The sequence below is a fragment of the Erinaceus europaeus genome, chromosome 3 (genome assembly GCF_950295315.1).
Source record: "Erinaceus europaeus chromosome 3, mEriEur2.1, whole genome shotgun sequence".
NCBI lineage: Eukaryota > Metazoa > Chordata > Mammalia > Eulipotyphla > Erinaceidae > Erinaceus > Erinaceus europaeus.
Window position 1 is genome coordinate 121,847,501 of NC_080164.1, and position 19,993 is coordinate 121,867,493.

The 19,993-nt window shown below is 38.3% G+C and overlaps 1 protein-coding gene across 3 annotated transcripts in view; it reads left to right on the forward strand.

Moving 5' to 3' along the window:
- SLC4A4 (solute carrier family 4 member 4) overlaps positions 1 to 19,993 on the forward strand; it is a 463,215-nt gene that overhangs the window by 202,145 nt on the left and 241,077 nt on the right. For 2 of the 3 annotated variants that reach the window (XM_060187836.1, XM_007523541.3), the window contains exons 5-6: positions 4,996 to 5,156; positions 18,255 to 18,434. In XM_060187836.1, the coding sequence (XP_060043819.1) occupies positions 4,996 to 5,156; positions 18,255 to 18,434 (341 nt within the window). The remainder of the gene's footprint in view (positions 1 to 4,995; positions 5,157 to 18,254; positions 18,435 to 19,993) is intronic. The other variant, XM_060187837.1, reaches the window with a different exon arrangement.

A 19,993-nucleotide genomic window follows, 5' to 3' on the forward strand; every position in this document is an offset into this window, starting at 1 on the left:
CTGTATTCACATTCCTTTATGGTTAAATCTCTGTCTATAAGACTGTTGTATCCTAGGAGGGAACAATGTCATTTCTTATATCCAAACCAGTTGGGATTTGTTATTTACAAATTTTTGTCTTAAAAACTTACTCAAAGTCATATTAGTTCCATTCAGAATGCAAAAAATATAAACTGTGGAGAGGAGTAAAGTAGAAGACTTGTCACAAAAGAATGGAGTAGTTTTGTTCCTTTATAGAAAGGAAATTTTATTAAATTTTTATTGTTTATACAGTTGAGGATAATGGCTTAGTTGATTCAGTAGGTTGCAGATATGGATTAACCACTATTTCTACAGTTATCTGTCTATCTTTGTATATATTTTCCCTTTTAAAATATTTTAATTTATTTATTATTGGATATAGAGAGAAATTGAGAGGAGAGAGGGAGATAGACAGGGAGAGAGACAGAGACATCTGTCACTGTGTGTAAATGAGGCTGAGTGTTCTTTTAAAAAATGACTTGATAATATAATTTTTATGGCAAGTGGTATAAGGGGAGGCATTTCTATAAAGATAAGAGAGAAGCAAAGGCTTTATGAAACATTCCCCTTTAATGAGTTCCTTATCACTCATCTCAATTCTATGGGTGAAGAGATTATTATTCTCCAGCCAGTAAGAATACTTGTAGTGATAAAAATGAGTCACTATGTCCTTTATAGATGATGTATTTATATGTAACCCTTGTGTTGGTTCCATACACTTAAGGAATCTTCTATCTTCTAGAGTCTTATCTTGAATGAGAAGTTATAGCTTCAAATGTAAATTTCATTCACATAGCAGTTATCAACAAACTAGTTAAAGATTATGTAGCCAAGCTGGAAAAGCTAATATACCCAAAGCTAACCAATCAAAATACTCTGCAAAATTATTACTCCTGAAATAACACGTTACTTTTTACCATTTTGGAAAATCTATAGAATTCTAGAAGGCGGTGATGCAAAAATATAGTTTTTCTCTCACTCCATTTCTAACTAAAAGGTTGATTCTTGATGCTAAGCGAAATAAGACAGTATGTAAGATCATTTTACTTATATATGGAACTTAAACAGAGCAAGAGAAAATACAGCATGAAACACTAATAAACTTATATATATTTAAAAAAAAACCAGATTCATGATCTCAAAAGGGGAAGATGAGGGTGGTAAAGGAGTTTGGAGGCTCTGTTCCCTTTGCTTGAGGGAGATGGCTGTCTAGGGGTGGGTGAAATGTGCTGACCCCTATCTTGGGGAGATATGAAACTATACTACTGAAATAGGATATTATAAATGAGCATGTCTTCAATAAAATGATTTGGAAAAGAAGAAATAAAGATAGATCTTAATATGTATAAATTAAGGTGAGCAGATACTAATTTATACACACACATCACAACAAAACTATAAGGGGTTTCTGTTTGTTTTATTTTCCCTTGGAATCTTTTGTACAAATAACTAGTATCCAATTCTAAAAGTTTAGAACTTTGGTGACAGAGATATTTCTTTATATATATATATATATATATATATATATTTTTTTTTTTTAGAATTTTTATTAGTGATTTACAAAATTACAAGGTAATAGGGGTACAACTCCATACTCTTCCTACCACTAGAGTTCTGAACCCCCAACCCCTCAATTGTAAGCTACAACAGTTCTCTGAAGGTTGCAGATATGGAGTAACTATTATTTCTACAATTATCTGTATATCTTTGTATATATTTTCCCTTTTAAAATATTTTTAATTAATTTATTATTGGATATAGAGAGAAATTGATAGGAGAGGGGGAGATAGACAGGGAGAGAGACAAAGGGACATCTGCAGCCCTGCTTCACCACTGTGAAGGTTTACTCCAGGAAGTGGAGATCAGGGACTTGAACCTGGGTCCACTATAATGTGTGCTATGTTCACCCCCCCCTTTTTAATGGCCCCATCTTCCTTTCTAAGTCACACACACACACACACACACACACACCTATTAGTATATCCAAATGACTCTCCCTTTCACACACACACACACACACACACACACACACACACACCTATTAGTATATCCAAATGACTCTCCCTTTCACACACACACACACACACACACACACACACACACACACACACACACACACACACCTATTAGTATATCCAAATGACTCTCCCTTTCACACACACACACACACACACATACACACACACACACCTATTAGTATATCCAAATGACTCTCCCTTACACACACACACACACACACACACCTATTAGTATATCCAAATGACTCTCCCTTTTTTCCTTTTCTTGCTTCGGGTCCTGATGGAGTTGGAGATCAGAGCCCTCTGGTCATTCTGGCTGCTATAATTGCTTCTCCACTTCATGTGGGTGTTGGAAGGTCGATTTATATCCCCAACCTGTTTTTGTCTTTCCCTAGTGAGTGAGGTAGGGCTATGGAGAGGTGAGATTACAGGATACATTGGTGAGGTCATCTACTCAGGGAAGTCATGATGGAATCTTGATAGTATCTGCAACTTGGTGGCTGAAAAGTGGCAAGATATAAAGTGGGACAAAATGATTAATGAATAATCAAAAAGTAGGATTAGAGCAGATGAGAAGAGGGACGTTAAGGTGGAAAGAAGTTAGAAGTCCATTTTGGGTGTTTCTGATGACCCACGACTACTGTAGTTATTGATTGAGTTTAATAGCTAACATGGAGTTGGACAAAAATATTGTGTGAGAAGATGATGTTGAGTAGAGAAAAAGGCTGAAAAATTGAATTAGGGGACCAGGCAGTGATGCACTGGGTTAAGTGTATATAGTGAGAAAGCACAAGGATCCCAGTTGGAGCCCCTGGCTCCCTATCTGAAGGGGAGTCATTTCACGAGTCGTGAAGCAGGTCTGCAGGTGTCTGTCTTTCTCTCCCCCCCCCTCTGTCTTTTCCTCCTCTCTCATTTTCTCTGCCCTATCCAGTAACAACAACAATGGAAAATGATGGCCTTCAGGAACAGTGTATTCATAGTGCAGGCATCAAGTCTCAGTGATAACTCTGGAGATAAAGAAAGAAAGGAAGGAAGGAAGGAAGGAAGGAAGGAAGGAAGGAAGGAAGGAAGCTGGTTGAATTAGGGCAGAGAGTAGCTCCCTATCTTGAAAAACTATATATATATATATATATGAATAAAATTAACTGTTTAATCCAGCCACCTGACCCAGGGCCCATTTATTTTTAATTTTTTAAGAAAAATACATACATATCTTTACGGCATAAATTTTGGAGGGAACATAGAAGAAAGGAGGAGGGTCTTAGAATTGAGTTAGGTTGCCAACAAAATTACTATTGACCTGTGGTAAGCTTGACAAAAAGTGGCTTTCTGAGAGGAGTATGATAGGTCTCTGGGCAAGACTAAAATACTTCTGTGTAATACTTGAGTGTTAGGATTGATTATAATTATCATTTTTCTTTTTTTATTATTTAAATTAATAAACACCATTCCCACCACCAAAAGACTGTGTCTCCCCCCCCCCCCCCGCCCCGTCCCATGAAGCTGAACATCCACCCTCATCCTCACCCTCACCCCAGGGTTTTTACTTTGGTGCCCTACTCCAAATTCAGTCAACTCCTGCTTTGAATTTCCCTTTCTGGTCTTCTTTCTCAACTTCTGTTTATGAGTGAAAATTATCAATTTTCTTTGTCACTATGACTGATCTCTTTATCTTTTTTTCACTCCTGGTTCTACTAATACATTTTCTTCTCCATTGGGGGCGATGAATAGTCTATAAATAATATCTTATGTAGAGCTTCCTTTTGAACTCTGCCCTTTGTTCTCATCTTTAGTGAGTTAGGTGAGTGTTTAGCTTTTTCTAGGAAAACATTTTTCAATCATTAAACCTTTGGGTGAAGAATGTAGAAAAATACATTTTAACCCCGTCTTTATCTTTTTCAGTGGTTTGAAGTGAGATAAAGGCATTTTGCTTTGGGTCATAAAAAACAGCAACATGATGATACTTTTGCCTTTTCCTTTACCAGTGTAGGAAGAATCCATGTGTATAGTATGCAGGGCATAAAGACTATCAGATGTGTTTTATTCTTATTTCCATTAAACTGGCTTTTATTGTTATATGTTTCTAAATTATCAAAATGTCTAGGATTCTTGTAAAAAAAAAGCTGTGAAAAATTATTCCATTGCTAGGACGAATAGAAGATGTATAATCAGAATAGATATGCCCACTGAGCTTGTGTATTTTTAAAATGTGTAAACCCAGATTTGAAGAGTAAATCTTCTGTTAGAGTCTCTGGGAGGGGAGCATGTGCCACCCCTCAGAGATGCTGAAGTATGACATAGTCACACATGCTGACTCTCTTTAAGCATTTAAGGGATTTATTTTATTTTTTTATTTTTTTTAACCAGAGCACTGTTCAGCTCTGGCTTATGGTGGTGCGGGGATTCAACCTGGGACTTTGGAGTCTCAGGCAGGAGAGTCTGTTTGCATAGCCATTATGCTATCTGCCCTCCACCCAGCATTTAAGGGATTTAATATTCATTTGGCTACTTCACACATTATAGTTTTCAAATATTTAAGATAAATATTGGTTCATGTCATTTTTACCTTATATAATTTTGCCTTGAGAAGTCATAACAAATTCTCATAGTGGGAGCTATTTTTTTTACATGTTGTAGGTATTATTATTATTATTACTATTATGTTACCTCATTTAAAAGTTATTTAATTCTTCTTAAGGACCTGAAGGTCCTTAGGCAGATTAAAAACCCAAGAATGCTTTGGTTCTCTCTGGCTTTCTAACAGAGGAAGGATCAGTGTAGTGACTATCTGGTGTATTTATAATGATAATGTAATTAATGATATAATAAGCTTTTAAGACTCCATTAAAGAGGACATTTTGGAAATGATGGTGGGGGTGGAGACATATGGGTTGATGTTGCTATTTCAGAGGCAATTAGAAGACTTAATTGTTACTCACTGATCTCTTGTTCCTAGGTGGATTAAGTTTGAAGAAAAAGTGGAACAGGGTGGAGAGAGATGGAGTAAGCCCCACGTGGCCACATTGTCCCTGCACAGCTTATTTGAGCTAAGGACATGTATGGAGAAAGGATCCATCATGCTTGACAGGGAGGCTTCTTCTCTCCCACAGTTGGTGGGTAAGTATACTGTTTTAAGTTCCTTTCTTTTCTTTTTTAATATTTATTTTATTTATTCTCTTTTGTTTCCCTTGTTGTTTTATTGTTGTAGTTATTATTGTTGTTGTCGTTGTTGGATAGGACAGAGAGAAATGGAGAAAGGAGGGGAAGACAGAGAGGAGGAGAGAAAGATAGACACCTGCAGACCTGCTTCACTGCCTGTGAAGCGACTCCCCTGCAGGTGGGGAGCTGGGGTTCGAACCGGGATCCTTATGCCGGTCCTTGTGCTTTGCGCCACCTGCGCTTAACCCGCTGCGCTACAGCCCGACTCCCCTTTAAGTTCCTTTCATCTCAGTGTTACCTGCATACTTCTTAGTCCCCATTAATGAACATCATTTTAAATGTAAACAGGCCAGGAAATTCTTTAAAAAATTTTTTTTTATTTATTTAAAAAAGGAGACATTAACAAAACCATAGGATAAGAGGGGTACAACTCCACACAGTTCCTACCACCAGATCTCCATATCCCATATCCTCCCCTGATAGCTTTCCTGTTCTTTATCCCCCTGGGAGCATGGACCCAAGGTCATTGTGGGATACAGAAGGTGGAAGGTCTGGCTTCTGTAATTGCTTCCCTGCTGAACATGGGCGTTGACTGGTCGCTCCATACTCCCAGTCTGCCTCTCTCTTAGTAGGTTGGGGCTCTGGGGAAGAGGGGCTCCAGGACACATTGGTGGGGCCATCTAGGACAGGACATTCTATCACAGTTCTTTGCTTTTTTATATCATAAAACTAGTATGATTTATAGTAGAAAAATTGGAAAATATTAACAAAGATTGGTAAGAAAATTTAAAAATAGCCTATCATATGTATTTTGGTTCATAGCCATTACTGATATTTGGTCTGTTTCCATCTAATTTGGATTCTCAACCTTCATGTTTTTTTTTTTTATTCACAGTTAATATCATTTGTATATGTGCATACTTGCATTTACTTTCTTTACTTATTAGCATAAAATTATTATTCTGAAATGACACCCTCCTTACACTGTCATCCTTGGTTATGTTGGACTAGAAATCTGGACACTAGATTTTCAGAACTCTCTGACATTAAACATGGCCCAGAGCTTCTCAGGATCTTACTTTTGCAACTGTAAAAACTTGGATTTAAATTCTGTGAACGTGCAGCTGAGAGATGGCTCACCTAGAGAGTGCACATTACTGTTCACGAAGACTGGGGTCTGAGCCCCTGGCCACCACCTGGCAGCTACTTGCATGGAGGAAGATTAAGAAGCAGTGGAACAATGCTGTGGTATCTCTCCTTTTTCAGTCTCTCTCTCTCTCTCTCTGGCCCTCTCTCCCTCTTATCTTCTGTCTTAATATTAGTTTACAAAATTGTAAGATTACAGAAGTATAGTACCAAAGTTCTGTACCCTTCCCAAAACAAAACAAGAACAAAAAAACTCCATAGTGCCATTATGGTTCTTAGAAAGTCTTTTTTTTTTTTTTTTCTTTGCAAATTACTGTGTATCAGTTCTCTATATTCCACATATGAGGGAAACCATCCAGTAGTTAATTCTCTTCCATCTCCTTCCTTACTTTGCTGAGAATAACATTCATCTAATATTCCATTCATTTTTGTCCTGAAGGACACATACCATCTTTTTAAATTGCAGAGTAATAATCCATCAGATAATTATCTCATAACTTTTTTTATCCAGTTGTCTGTCGATGGGCATTTAGGTTGCTTCCACTTCTTGGTTATTGTGAACAGTGCACCCATGAACACAGCAGTTCACATCCTTTGGATATATGTCACACAGTGGTAGTTATGGACCCTAAGGTATTTCCATTGAGATTTATATAGAATTGTTTTCTATAGAGATTGCACCAGTTTCTATTCCTATCAACAGTGTACCAAAGTTCCTTTTTCTTCTCATCCTCACCAAAACTCATCTCTTGATTTGTTTTCATTATGGTTTTAGTTTGCATTTCTCTACTGATAAGTTGAAGTGTAACTTTTTTTTCCCATACTGTTTATTCTGATCTTTTACCTACTTTTTAAATTGGGATATTTGACTTTCTGTTGAGTTGTATGTGTTCTTTATAGATATTTGATATCAATCTCTTGACAGATTTGTGGTGTGCAAATATTATATTCTCCTAGATGCTGGGTTGCCCGTTTTATCTTTGTGGCATTTTTTTCAATGTGTAGAAAACTTTCAGTTTGATAGTCTTATTTATTTAATATTGGTTTAGTTTCACTTGCTCACGAGATAAATCTCTGAATACGTCTTTGATGTTAAGGTCCCTAAGTATTTCACTAATGTTTTCTTCTCTGCCAATTAGTTCAAGCTTTATCCTCTACTAAAACATATATGTTCTCTACCAGAGGTCATATGTTTACTCTGTAAGATGCAGACTGGTATCATAGGAAGAATAGTGGATTTAGCATTAGGGAAATTTAAGGAATGTCTGCTCCTACTTGTTTGTGTGACTATGGCCAGGCTGGTTACTCAAATCTCTAGCCTCTCAGTTTCCTGATCTGTGAAATCAAGTTGAATTATTTCATGAACTAAAGAGGGTGTAACATCCAACTGCTACATTCTTAAATGATAATCTGAGTATAAGGCATCCAGTAATGGACTGAGCTTATAATGAGTCGGGAAGAGATTCAGGAACTTCACAAATAGAAAAAGTTTCCTGTGGTTGGAGAGAAGCTCACTGGGCAGCGCACCTGCCTTGCCATGTATGGGCCCAGAAACCAGTCCCATTGTGACAGAGTAGGCGTATGCGATGGATTGGTGCTTTACTGTTTTATCTACCCCTTTCTACCCCCTCCCCCCCATATCCCCCCCACACAGGTGGGACTTGAAATTCAGTAAGTGCTGTGGGGGAGATAGTATAATGGTTCTGTGAAAGATTCTGGTACCTAAGGCTCTTATGTCTCTGCTCATTCCCTTACACAACTATAAGACAGAGCTAAGTAAAAACAAGCAAAATTAATTCAGTAATTTATTTTAAAGTGCTAATTTTTAAGTTGATAATTTTTGTCTGTGCTGACAATAAATGATATTACAAGTATCCAAATAACCCTTGGAAGAACAAAGATTCCCACCACTGATCTATCTGAATGAAACAATTTCCCAGAGCAGAGAAACTTTGGTGTAAGACCAAAAAAGGTGTGACAAGTGAAACTAGAAACATTTTTTTTTTAAATGTGCCTGGAGCTAGTTAACAAGGATGGTGGAGGATAAAGAGAGAGCTTCTAGTCTTGAGGCACTAATGTACTCTTTCCAGTACAGTGAAAGAAAAAAGGCACATTATATCAGAGGCTTAGTAGCACTGACCAGAGAGGTTCTGTATTTATTATATTTAGGAAAGGTTCACCAGACATTGTACTTTCTCACAGCTCTAGAGTATTTTCTCTAACCTCCATGCACTTGCTGAAAAGAATTGTCATTGTATTTTCTTTCTTCCCCCTCAATGTGTGGCCCGATAAAATTATTTATTTATTTAGTTAGTTAGTTAGTTAGTTACTTATTTATTATAGGTTAGAGACAGAGAGAAATTGAGAGATGAAAGGGTGATAGAAAGGGAGAGAGACAGAAAGACACCTACAGCCCTGCTTCACCACTTGGGAAGCTTCTCCCCTGCAGGTGGGGACCAACAGCTTGGACTTGGGTCCTTGTGCACTTTAATGTGTGCACTTAACCAGTGCACTACGACTGAGACTTCCAGACAGATATCTTTAATGAATTTTGTGAATTCATCTATGCTTTATCCTTGGCCTTAGTAGCATGAGAGGTTATCATTCCTTCTGAACAATTTCCACTCTTTCTTAGCATGTGATTCTTTTAGGAGGACAGAGTTGTCTCTAATGTTTTTTATTTCTTGAAATAGAGAAACATATTTCCAGAAAGTATCATGTTTTGAATAAGAACAGAACACTTTCTCTCAATTCCTTTGCAAGACATAATAGAGGGAAGACAAAGAAAGGAGTTTGTTAAACTTAGTGACTCACTATGGTTTGAATAAGTTAGATGACAGGAAGACAATGAGAACTTGTCTTCTCCCTCCACCTCTCTCTCTCTCTCTCTCTCTCTCTCTCTCTCACACACACACACACACACACACACACACACACACACACACAACTACTGATGTTTTTCAATAGTGACTTGGACCAATTTACACTGCACCTTCTTTGTCTGTGATAACCTGGAGGACACCACCCCTGTCATAACTTTAAAAAAAGAAGGGGGGTGGTGGTCGGGTGGTAGCACAGTGGCACAAAGTGCCCAGACTGGCTTGAGGATCCTGGTTCAAGCCCCCTGGCTCCCCACCTGCAGAGGGGTCACTTTGCAAGCGGCGAAGCAAGTCTGCAGGTGTCTGTCTTTCCCTCTTTCTGTCTCCCCTCCTCTCTCAATTTCTCTCTGTCCTATCCAATAACAACAGCAGCAATGACAACAATAATAATAACAACAGCAAGGGTAACAACAAGGGCAACAAAATAGGGAAAATGGCGTCCAGGAATAGTGGATTTGTAGTGTAAGCACCGAGCCCCAGCGATAAACCTGGAGGAAAAAGGGAGAAAAAAGGGGGGGGGGGGAGCTAGGGAGACAGCATCACAGTGTCATGGTTCTGCAAAAGACTTTCATGTCTGAGTCTCTGAGGTCCCAGTTTCAATCCCCAGCATCACCATAAGCCAGAGATGAACAGTACTCTGACCTTTCACTGTGTCTTTATCTCTATATCTCTTTTTCATTTAAATAATTTTTTTTAAAAAGAACAAAATACAAAGCACTATATATCTGATTTTTTAGCATGTTTTTTTTTTTGGAGGGGGAAGACTTAAAATGTATTTGGTTGTAAGTTACACACAATGTGGTTATAACTTGGCTTTTAAAAGATCACCATATAATTTACATATGTGTTTAAAATAGTTGCAATAAGAAATGCTGCATCTGACTGTATGGCTTTTGGACTTGTGGAGCTCTAGCTTGCTAAGCCAACTCTTTATCATTGGTCTATTGCTCTGTTCGGCTTCTGGCCACAGGAGTTTCTTCGTCGAATTCCACTGATGAGTTTCCTAGGCCTAGGCTTTGAATTAGCCAGGGGCTACTGAGGCCTTTTTCTTTCTCTTTCACTCTCTCTCTCTGTCTTTCTTTTGTCTCTGTACACATTGACTTTATTGTTGGGCAGAGAGAACAGTTGTCCTTGGCACTGATTTTTGGGGAGATAGACTCCAGGGATGAGGGATGAGCATCATGGAACTTGCCTGTCATGGGCAAGGCGGCCACCCTGGCCAAGGCAGGCAGCAGCTGTGTGCACATGTCGCTCCCCAGAGAACCCATCTTCTTGCAGTGGCTTGTCTTGGCCGCACAGCAGCAGAGGAGTTGGGTTCAAGGGGAAGAACCCAGAGCCCCCCCCCCCCCCCACACACACACACGGAGGTAAAGGCTATCAGGGCAGCAGGGTAAAGTTTGGCTCCAGGGTGGGGTTCCTGTCATTGAAGACACCACTAATTGCTGCCCACTGGGGGGTCTGAGTCATCACTAGCTGTAATTGGGGCTCTGCCCACTTTTGAGCAAATTGGAAGGCGACTCTCCCTCGCCAGCTTCCTGGCACCAGCTGCACAGCTTTTTCTCACGTGCCTTCAGGTCTACCTTTGGCAGAAGTCAAAACTGGCCTCATAGAGGCAGCACGGCATTATAGGCCCTGCCTTGAGCTTAGTCAGGTTCATGCTGTCAGGCCTGCCCAGGTGGGTGTGAATTTTTTTTTTTTATTACTTATTCTCTTTTGTTGCTCTTGTTGTTTTATTGTTATTTATGTCGTCGTTGTTGGATAGGACAGAAAGAAATGGAGAGAGAAGGGGAAGACAGAGATGGGGAGAGAAAGATAGACACCTGTAGACCTGCTTCATTGCCTGTGAAGCAACTCCCTTGCAGGTGGGGAGTTGGGGGCTCAAACCGGGATCCTTAGGCAGTCCCTACACTTTGCACCACGTGTGCTTAACCCGCTGCGCTACTGCCTGACTCCCTGGTGTGAATCTTTTAACACCTCACTGAATGGAATATGATATTGATGCTTTAAAAAGATTTGTTCTGAGATTTTGAAGACATCTTAAATATATTTTTTTTATTTAAGAAAGGAGACATTAACAAAACCATAGGATAAGAGGGGTACAGTTCCACACAATTCCCACCACCCGATCTCCATATCCCATCCCCTCCCCTGATAGCTTTCCCATTCTCTATCTCTCTGGGAGTATGGACCCAGGGTCGTTGTGGGTCATTTTAAATATTTTAAAGAAAAAGTGCTTCTGACATGACATCTTGAATTTTACCCCTTGATTTTTTTTTTCCCTCCAAAGGAACATATATTTGACATAAAAATACAAGGCACTTTTATTCGATACTTCAGAAGGGGAAATATATATATATATATATATATATATATATATATATATATATGATACGGATATGGCTGAACTCAAAGAGAATTTACTGTCAAATAGCAATGGTAAAACAGATAAATAATGCTGTAAACCTAACCCATCAAAGGGAAGTGCTATATGAATGACAGAAGCAAAATACCCGAGAGACTTTCAGTTTTAATTTGGTTTCAGAACTTTTTTTTTTTTCCTTCAAAGCACCTGTGCCTTTCCTTGATCATGGTTCTGAAATATTAGAAGATTGTCAGCATAAGTTTCTGACATTACTAAAAGCAGTGTCTCTCTTGAGGCTCTGTTTGCAAGCAAGTCTCTACTCTGTGCTCTCTTTTCTTGTCTATATAACAGGAGGTTGAACTTGCTGCTCCCTGAGGTTCCTTTCAGCTCTGCTGTCTTGAGTTGGCACATTCACACCCAACTGGTAGTGTCTGTGGGATTTTGAACACTGAAGGCTTAATTTCAGTGTAGCTGTGAAATGTTACAGCTCCCACTTTGCTTGAAAGGTTTTGTAGTTTGTGTTTATAGAGACCCCTGTAATATGGATCATTTTTATGTAGTCTTAATGAAGGGCATAAGCCACACAGATGTTTGAACCTGTTCTAACTGGTGATTTCCAGGCATTAAAAGCAGAGGGCTGGCTATGCGTATGTATTGGTTGGTTTGAGATTAAAAGGGAGGGGACAGAGGGGAGGTTCTATGAGGAAAGGCAGGCAAGAAATGCTTTAATCCACAACCCTGAAATTAGAGTAGGAGTTTGATAATACTTTCAGCAGACATACTAGAGCTGTTTGTTTATTTTATTTTTGTGGTTCTTTTCTAAAATGGACTTTCCACACTGAATAAGTCTTAAAGGAAAAGTAGAGGGGTTTCTATATAGCTAATTATTTTACTATACTGAGACAGTGGGTCAATTGTGATTACAAGATCAGTTGTGGGATTTTTACTGAGCAGGGCTTTTTATAGTAAGAACACTCAGAGCTCAAGGCCACTCTCAAACTTAACCCTTCCTGTGGGAGAAACTTTTCCTGCCTTTCCCAGTTTTCCTCACCAAGAGGCTCAGGGCTATGTGACATTGATGGCATCTCTGTAAGGCATGTGATGGAAAATTCTAGATTCAAACTTTGCTTGGCTTTTAAATAATGATTGTACTCTATGTAAATAATCAGTTTCTGACTATAGCAAGCGTCCAGTTCTGTGAATGTTAGTTATAACAGTAGGCTATTGAGAAGTGTGGTTGTCAAGGTCAAACTAGCCTCCTTGAATATGTTGGAGGCATTAGTCATATTATGTCTTGCGTTTTATGCCTTTCATATTTTCAAAATGGTAACATTTTTTTTAATCACAAGACTAATATATGCTTAACTTGAAGCATATATTATAAACATGGTGTTGTCCCATGTGGTACCCAAAATGTTTCTTGGCAAACTTTTGGAAAGGGGGAGCTTTTGTTCTTTTCTCCACTTCTGCATATGGAAGATTCACCCAAAAGAAAATATTGATGTGCACTGGAGTCACCCATGTACCTGACGGGGCAGACGTGGGACCGAAGCACCACATGCATGCTGTGAGGTGGTTTTGTTTCTTGCCATTGCAATTTCTCGCACAGATTTCGTTACGTGTTATGAACTCTATTCTCAAAAACAGAGGACATGTTGACAGTAGGATGTACCAGATACATTTATGCCATACCTTTGACATGGTGACTCCTGAAAAAAAGGCTTTCTTTCTGCCCACTCTCCCCCCTACCCCCCTGCACCACCACCTTATTATTATTATATTTTTTAGTTACTGCAATGTCTGGAAATGAACTCACAGCCTCGCAGCATTTGTGATATCACCAAATGGTGTCTAGTTCAACAGTGAATTCACATTAATCACATTTTTGTTATATATTGCATAGTAATATGTAAAATACATTTTGATTAAGCAAAAAATAGAAGAAATATTCAAAAAGTTCATGTAGGCGTGTGGGAGATAGCTCACTCTATGTAGGGCACACTTTGCTGGGTTCAAAAATAGTTAAAAAATTCTTTGAGAGAGGGTGAGAGAAAGATCTCACAGCACTAATCTGCTTAGTGCCATCCACAGAATGCCCATGTAACTGTGGGACTTCCCCCCAAGGCCTCACACTTATCAAGGCCTTACTACTGCTTGATAAGAGTTCAGCAGAGCCATGTATGGCAGATGAACCACTGTTGTATTTTCTAGTTAAAAAACTAGAAAATAAAAAATAAAAATTATGTTAAAAAATAAATGTTATTTAAAATAAATGTTAAAAAATAAAAGCTAACAGGGCTGTGTGGTAGTATAGCTGGTAAAGCACACATGTTACAGTGCACAAAGACTTGAGTTCAAGTCCTCAGTCTGGCCTGAAGGGGGAAGCTTCACGAGCAATGAAGCACTACTCTAAGCACTTGTATTTGTCTCTCCCTATCTGTATCTCTCTCACCCCTCAATTTCTCTCTGTCTTTATCCAAAGTAAATAAACACAGTATATTAAAAAATTAATTATAAATGTTATTATTTTTATTTAGTTTTTTTGATTTAATAATGATCAACAAGACCATAGGATAAGAGTAGTACAATTCCACATAGTTCCCACCACAGAGTTCCATATCTCATTCCTTTCACTGGAAGCTTTCCTGTTCTTTATCCCTCTGGCAGTATGGACCTAGGACATTATGGGGTGCAGAGGGTGGAAGGTTTAGCTTCTATAATTGCTTCTTCACTGAACATGGGCGTTGGCAGGTAGATTCATACTCCCAGCCTGTTTCTATCATTCCCTAGTGGGGCGGGGGTCTGGCGAGGAGGGGTTCCAGGGTACATTGGTGAGGTCTTCTGCCCAGGGAAGTCAGGTTGATGTCATGGTAGCATCTGCAAATTGGTGACTGAAAAAGCAGTAAGATATAAAGCAGAACAGATTGTTAAATATCAGGAACCTAAAGGTAAGAATAGAGCAGATGAGATTTGGGGTCTCCATTCTGGAAAAAGCTATTAGGTCTATTTTAGGTATATTCCAATGGGCCCATGACTTTATTAATTTTTGTCTGAGCCTTACAGCTAACATGCAGGTGGGCTGAAGGTATTGTCTGGGGAGTTGGTGTCAGGCTTGGAAATAGGACTAGAAAGCTTGATCAGGGAAGATAGTAACTCCCAAATATGGGAAAAGTATATAAATATTATTAACTATAAATCCCATCAGTTTGATCTGGGGCCCATATTCAGCACAGGAGCCTGTGTAACTTCTGCATCCCTGTAGGTCTGAGTTCACATTCTGTAGTTCTAGATAAGAACATTCTAGGCTGCACCCATTGCAGGACTCATCTTCCTGAAGCGTGGCAGAGTATGTTGACCCAACCTACCTTCCGAGAATGGGGCAGTTCTTACCATTGTTGATCCACATTGAAGGCAAGGTCCTGTAGAGGCCCACAAGAGGGTCCACTATGTTGTTCCTGATGGAAATGACCAGTGACAGTGGAAAGAGAGATCTGTTAGGGTCTAGGCCTATCATATCTGTGTGGGAATCCCAGGATTCCCTGACTAGGGCCCCCCCACATGATGGGGTGGCCTGATAGTGACCAAAAGAGCTGTCATTAAAGTATGCTGCTCCCTTGCTCTTATCCAGCTTTCGTAGTCTTTACTATGTCTGACAAGGTTAGCCTTAGTGCAGTTGAGGTAAATGAAATAGGAAATAGATAAGAAAGCTATCTAGTAGACACTATTTAATTAAGTACTTTATGATACTTAATTAAACAAGTGTCTTTTTTTTTTTAGGTCTTTCTACTTCCTTGCTGTACTTACTGAGTCACTGCAAACTATTGTGCACTTTTGCTTTAAGGTATATATTTTCCCCTAACTTATCAATACATGTGGACATGTGCTTTATCTCATGAGCCCTGGTCTATATCTAGATTCTCTAGCTTTGTTAGGAAGTGCACCACCCGGCATGGAATTAAGGAATCCTATGAGCTAGGAAAGGTCTCACCAGAGTAATGGAGCTGAAGGGTTGACACTCCATGCCTGGCATCTCTGGATACCATCTGAAGTGAAACATGTTGAGGTGGTATTGGTTGCATTGAGTAGATTGGGATCAGCAGATGCAGTATCAAATAGTATAGATTGAGAGAAGCATGCATGCAGGGAAAAGGAGCCGTGCCCCAGAGGTTCCAGGACTGGGAGAAATAAGGTTTTATAGAGACTGGGAAAGGTTCCTGCTATCTTACAGTTTAAGAAGGCAATAGATAGTTATTATTATAACCAACTTTTTTCGGAAATTTGGTTGATTTTGAAAAATCCCATGGCTAGGGTTTGCTGTATCATACAAGACCTCACCATGATTTATGTCATTTAATACTGTATAGCTGTATCGTATATAGTGGCACAACCAGTTGATTCTGGTCTCCCTGGTCTAAGACTATAGGTGATTTAATATTTCAAAGAAAAAGTCATTATTAGAAATGTATTAATGATTTAATCTCACTGTTAAAATTCAATCAGATTACCAATTTGAAACCTTAAGTGTTTAGATTAAAGGAATACACACACACACACACACACACACACACACACACACACACACATCCAGAACTGGAGTCTACTGAGAAAATTTTGTTATTTGTAAAATTAAGGTAAGATAGGCTTATGAGAGTGAGTTATTGAGACTGGTTGTCAGGTTAAATTTTAAAATAACTAACAGAATTTACTGAAAAGGCTTTAGTAGGATATAAATAAGAATAGATTTACTATTTTAGAAAATATGGAGGTACAATTTTGTATTTTAATATTTTATTGGATTAATTTTTAAAAATATTTATTCCCTTTTGTTGCCCTTGTTTTATTGTTGTTATCGATGTCGTCGTTGTTGGACAGGACAGAGAGAAATGGAGAGAGGAGGGGAATACAGAGAGGGGGAGAGAAAGACAGACACCTGCAGACCTGCTTTACCGCCTGTGAAGTGACTCCCCTGTAGGTGGGGAGCCGGGGGCTCGAACCGGAATCCTTACACCAGTCCTTGTGCTTTGCGCTACCTGCGCTTAACTTGCTGTGCTCCTGGATTAAACCTGACTCCCAGGATTCATTTTTATTCAAAGACCTTGATATGGGGAAAAGCATTTCTTTCCTTAGCTCATTTTATTATAAAGTAAACATAATATGGATCAGTTGGGGGGAAATGACTTAATAATTAATAATGCAAGCACTTTAAATTTTGCATGTTTTCTTTAAGTTTTCATATCAGTTATATCTGTGCTTCACTTGCTGTGGCAGAGTACATGAAATATTAATTATTTTCCTCCAGGGATTTTTTTGTACATGTGTGAGTTCACTATTCCCAATGAAAACTTTTTCCCCTTTCATTACCAGATAGATAGAAAGATAGATAGATAGATAGATAGATAGGTAGATATCATAGTACCTCTCTACTACTGCTGGTACAACTTCACTTGTTCAAACTCAAACCCAGGTTCTTGTGTATAATGACTGGTGAACTCCACTGTGTGAGCTATCTCCCAGTGTACAGCAGTGGTGCAGAGCCCTTTTTATCCCAAGTTGAACATTCATTCATTCATTCATTCATTCATTCATTCATTCATTCATTCATTCATATATTTATTTTAGCCACCAGGGTTATCGCTGGGACTCAGTGCCTGCACTATGAATCCACTACTCCCAGTGGCAGCCATTTTTGTTTCTTTCTATTTTCATTAGATAGAACAGAGAGAAATTGAGTGGGGAGAGGGAGAGAAAGATAGACTCCTGCAGACCAGCTTCACTGCTCATGAAGCATCCTCCCTCAGGTGGGGAGCAGAGGCTTGAACCTGGGTCTTTGTGCATGGTGATATGTGCGCCACTGCCGGGCATCCTCCCCTTGTATATTTATAACATCATTTGAAGCTCATACCAAATTATCAACTTAACAATTGGCATTTAATATTACTGTGACAAAAATCTCTGATTGCCTTGGCAGGCCCAGACCAAATGATATATGGTCCATGGGTTGAATATCTCCTATCCCACTCCTCCCCTTCATAAAGATTGTGTTTATTTTTGTCACCAGGGTTATTTCTGGGGCTCCTTGCCAGCACAATTCCACAACTCCTGGGGGACTTTTTTTTTTTTTTTTTTTTAAGGCAGAAAGCAAGACAGAGACCAAGAGAGAAGGAGAGAAACAATAGTACTGCTTAATCGCTTGTGAAGCTACTGTGTTCATGCTCCCAGGTGATGACCTAGGCTTGACCTGGGTCCTTCATAAGGCAAAATGTGCAACATTGACTGGGTAAAATGTCTCCCAGTACCCCTACATAAAATTTTAAATATTAATTTTGGTTTTCTTTGTTTAATTAAAGTGTACATAACTGATCATTATGTTATATATAGAAAAAAGGTGATTAATGTGAATTTAAAATTGACTGAGATTGAAAAAAGGATCAACATAATTCTTCTCCAAATACAGAACTGATAGTTGAATATTTGCGCATTCTCATTTATGCTAGTACCTCTGTTTCCTGTACACTTACCCTTCACATAAAGTGGGAAGCTGAAAACTAGGAAAATAATGTGTCAATATTATACTGGACAATGACATTTGTGAAATTTGAATAATGATCATATTATGACTGAGTTTAATCATTTTTTTCTTGTTTTCCTTTGTTTTTTTTTTTTTGTCAGAGATGATTGTTGACCATCAGATTGAGACAGGCCTATTAAAACCTGAACTTAAGGATAAGGTGACCTATACTTTGCTCCGGAAGCACCGCCATCAAACCAAGAAATCCAATCTTCGCTCCCTGGCTGACATTGGGAAGACTGTCTCCAGTGCAAGTAGGATGTTTACCAGCCCTGATAATGGTAATTCAGGGGCCAACTGCCTACTGCTCTCTTCTAAGAGTCACATTTACTTCACCTCTTGTTCTTTCTTTCTTTCTTTCTTTCTTTCTTTCTTTCTTTCTTTCTTTATTTCTTTCTCTGTCTCTCTTTTTTTAACTCCCTTTATATTATTTTCTAAAGTTCATATACCACAGCCATTTCATAATAATGGTTTTAATCAAAATTGGGGGAGATTTGAGCCCTTTGGGAAAGATTGAAATGGTGTTCTGACCTGGAAATGCCAAGGTGCTTTGCTTGCTCCATACGCCTCTATCCTGATTAACTGAAACAGGTCAATAATAAGACTCTAATGAAGCAACTGATTATTTCAGGTGAATTGACGAACTTGTAGATTATTCAGTATATCAAAGAATATATCGTTGACGTGGTGTCTTGTCAGGATTAGGAGGATACAATGAAATCTTATACCATGAAGGAATGACTTGGTTTATGAGACGATGTTCAGCCTATGAATGTTCTTTGGTAAAGTAGGTCTCAAATTATTTTTATTATTTAAAAGCCAAGCTGCTCTTTTTTTTTAAATATATGAAGATGAGTGTTAGATTTGAGAATCAGTAACGTTCACCTCATTATATAGCACTAGCAAAGGCACTGAGTCTTATGTATACTCTGTTGCATATGCTAGTTTTTTGTAAAGTGTATCGTTGCTTCAAGTAACAATTGCACTTTGGTATAATCTGAGAAGGACAAAAGTTGAACTGTGGATGTATTTCTGTGCAATAGGGGAATAAGAAAGCATGGTAGAAAGAGTTATTAGAGATTGGGGCGGGGGCAGTCCACCCCCAACCTTTTGTTAGTATTATGAGAACTGAGTTGAAAGGGAGTCTGCTCATTGCTCTCAGCTCTACTTTCAGAATAACATAAAATAGTCTCAAGAAAAGGTGGACTAAGTGAAGTATTATTAAACTGAATTTTAACTCAGATACTCTATTTTCTGGAAACTAGGTTTTCTGACAGTGTTGAAATCACTGGTTGACTAAAAGCTTACTATTATTAGTAAAATTTTCCTGATATATATTTAAACCATTCCATTCTGTAGTTTCTTATGAGTGTTTAGTTATTGAGTAGAAAAGCTCAAATATTTGAGTGACCTATATATTGATTTACAGCTTCCATTATTTAAAAGTTAGAACAGACTGTAAATAATGTTAAAATATCCTTTATAAAAACACTCTGAAGGAAGAATATAACGTAGAACGTTCCTACTTTAACTTTTAACGATTCCGTCATTACCTGGAATATTACTGATGACTGAAAATTTTTGGTTTTAGTTTTTAAATACTCTATAGGAGGATTGCTTAATGGCTGGAAATGTTAAGGGATGAAATTAGTTATAACTGATCTTATCTGTTTCATCTAAAATACAACCTATGCTTAAAAATTATAGCAATGATGACAAACTTCTGACTTTATATCTTTGTTATCTCTTTCTCACTGTGAAATGAAATTTAATGATTTACAGATTTATATTTTTATCATAAAGTTGGAATTAATATAAAAAAGGAGGAAAGTGTACTAAT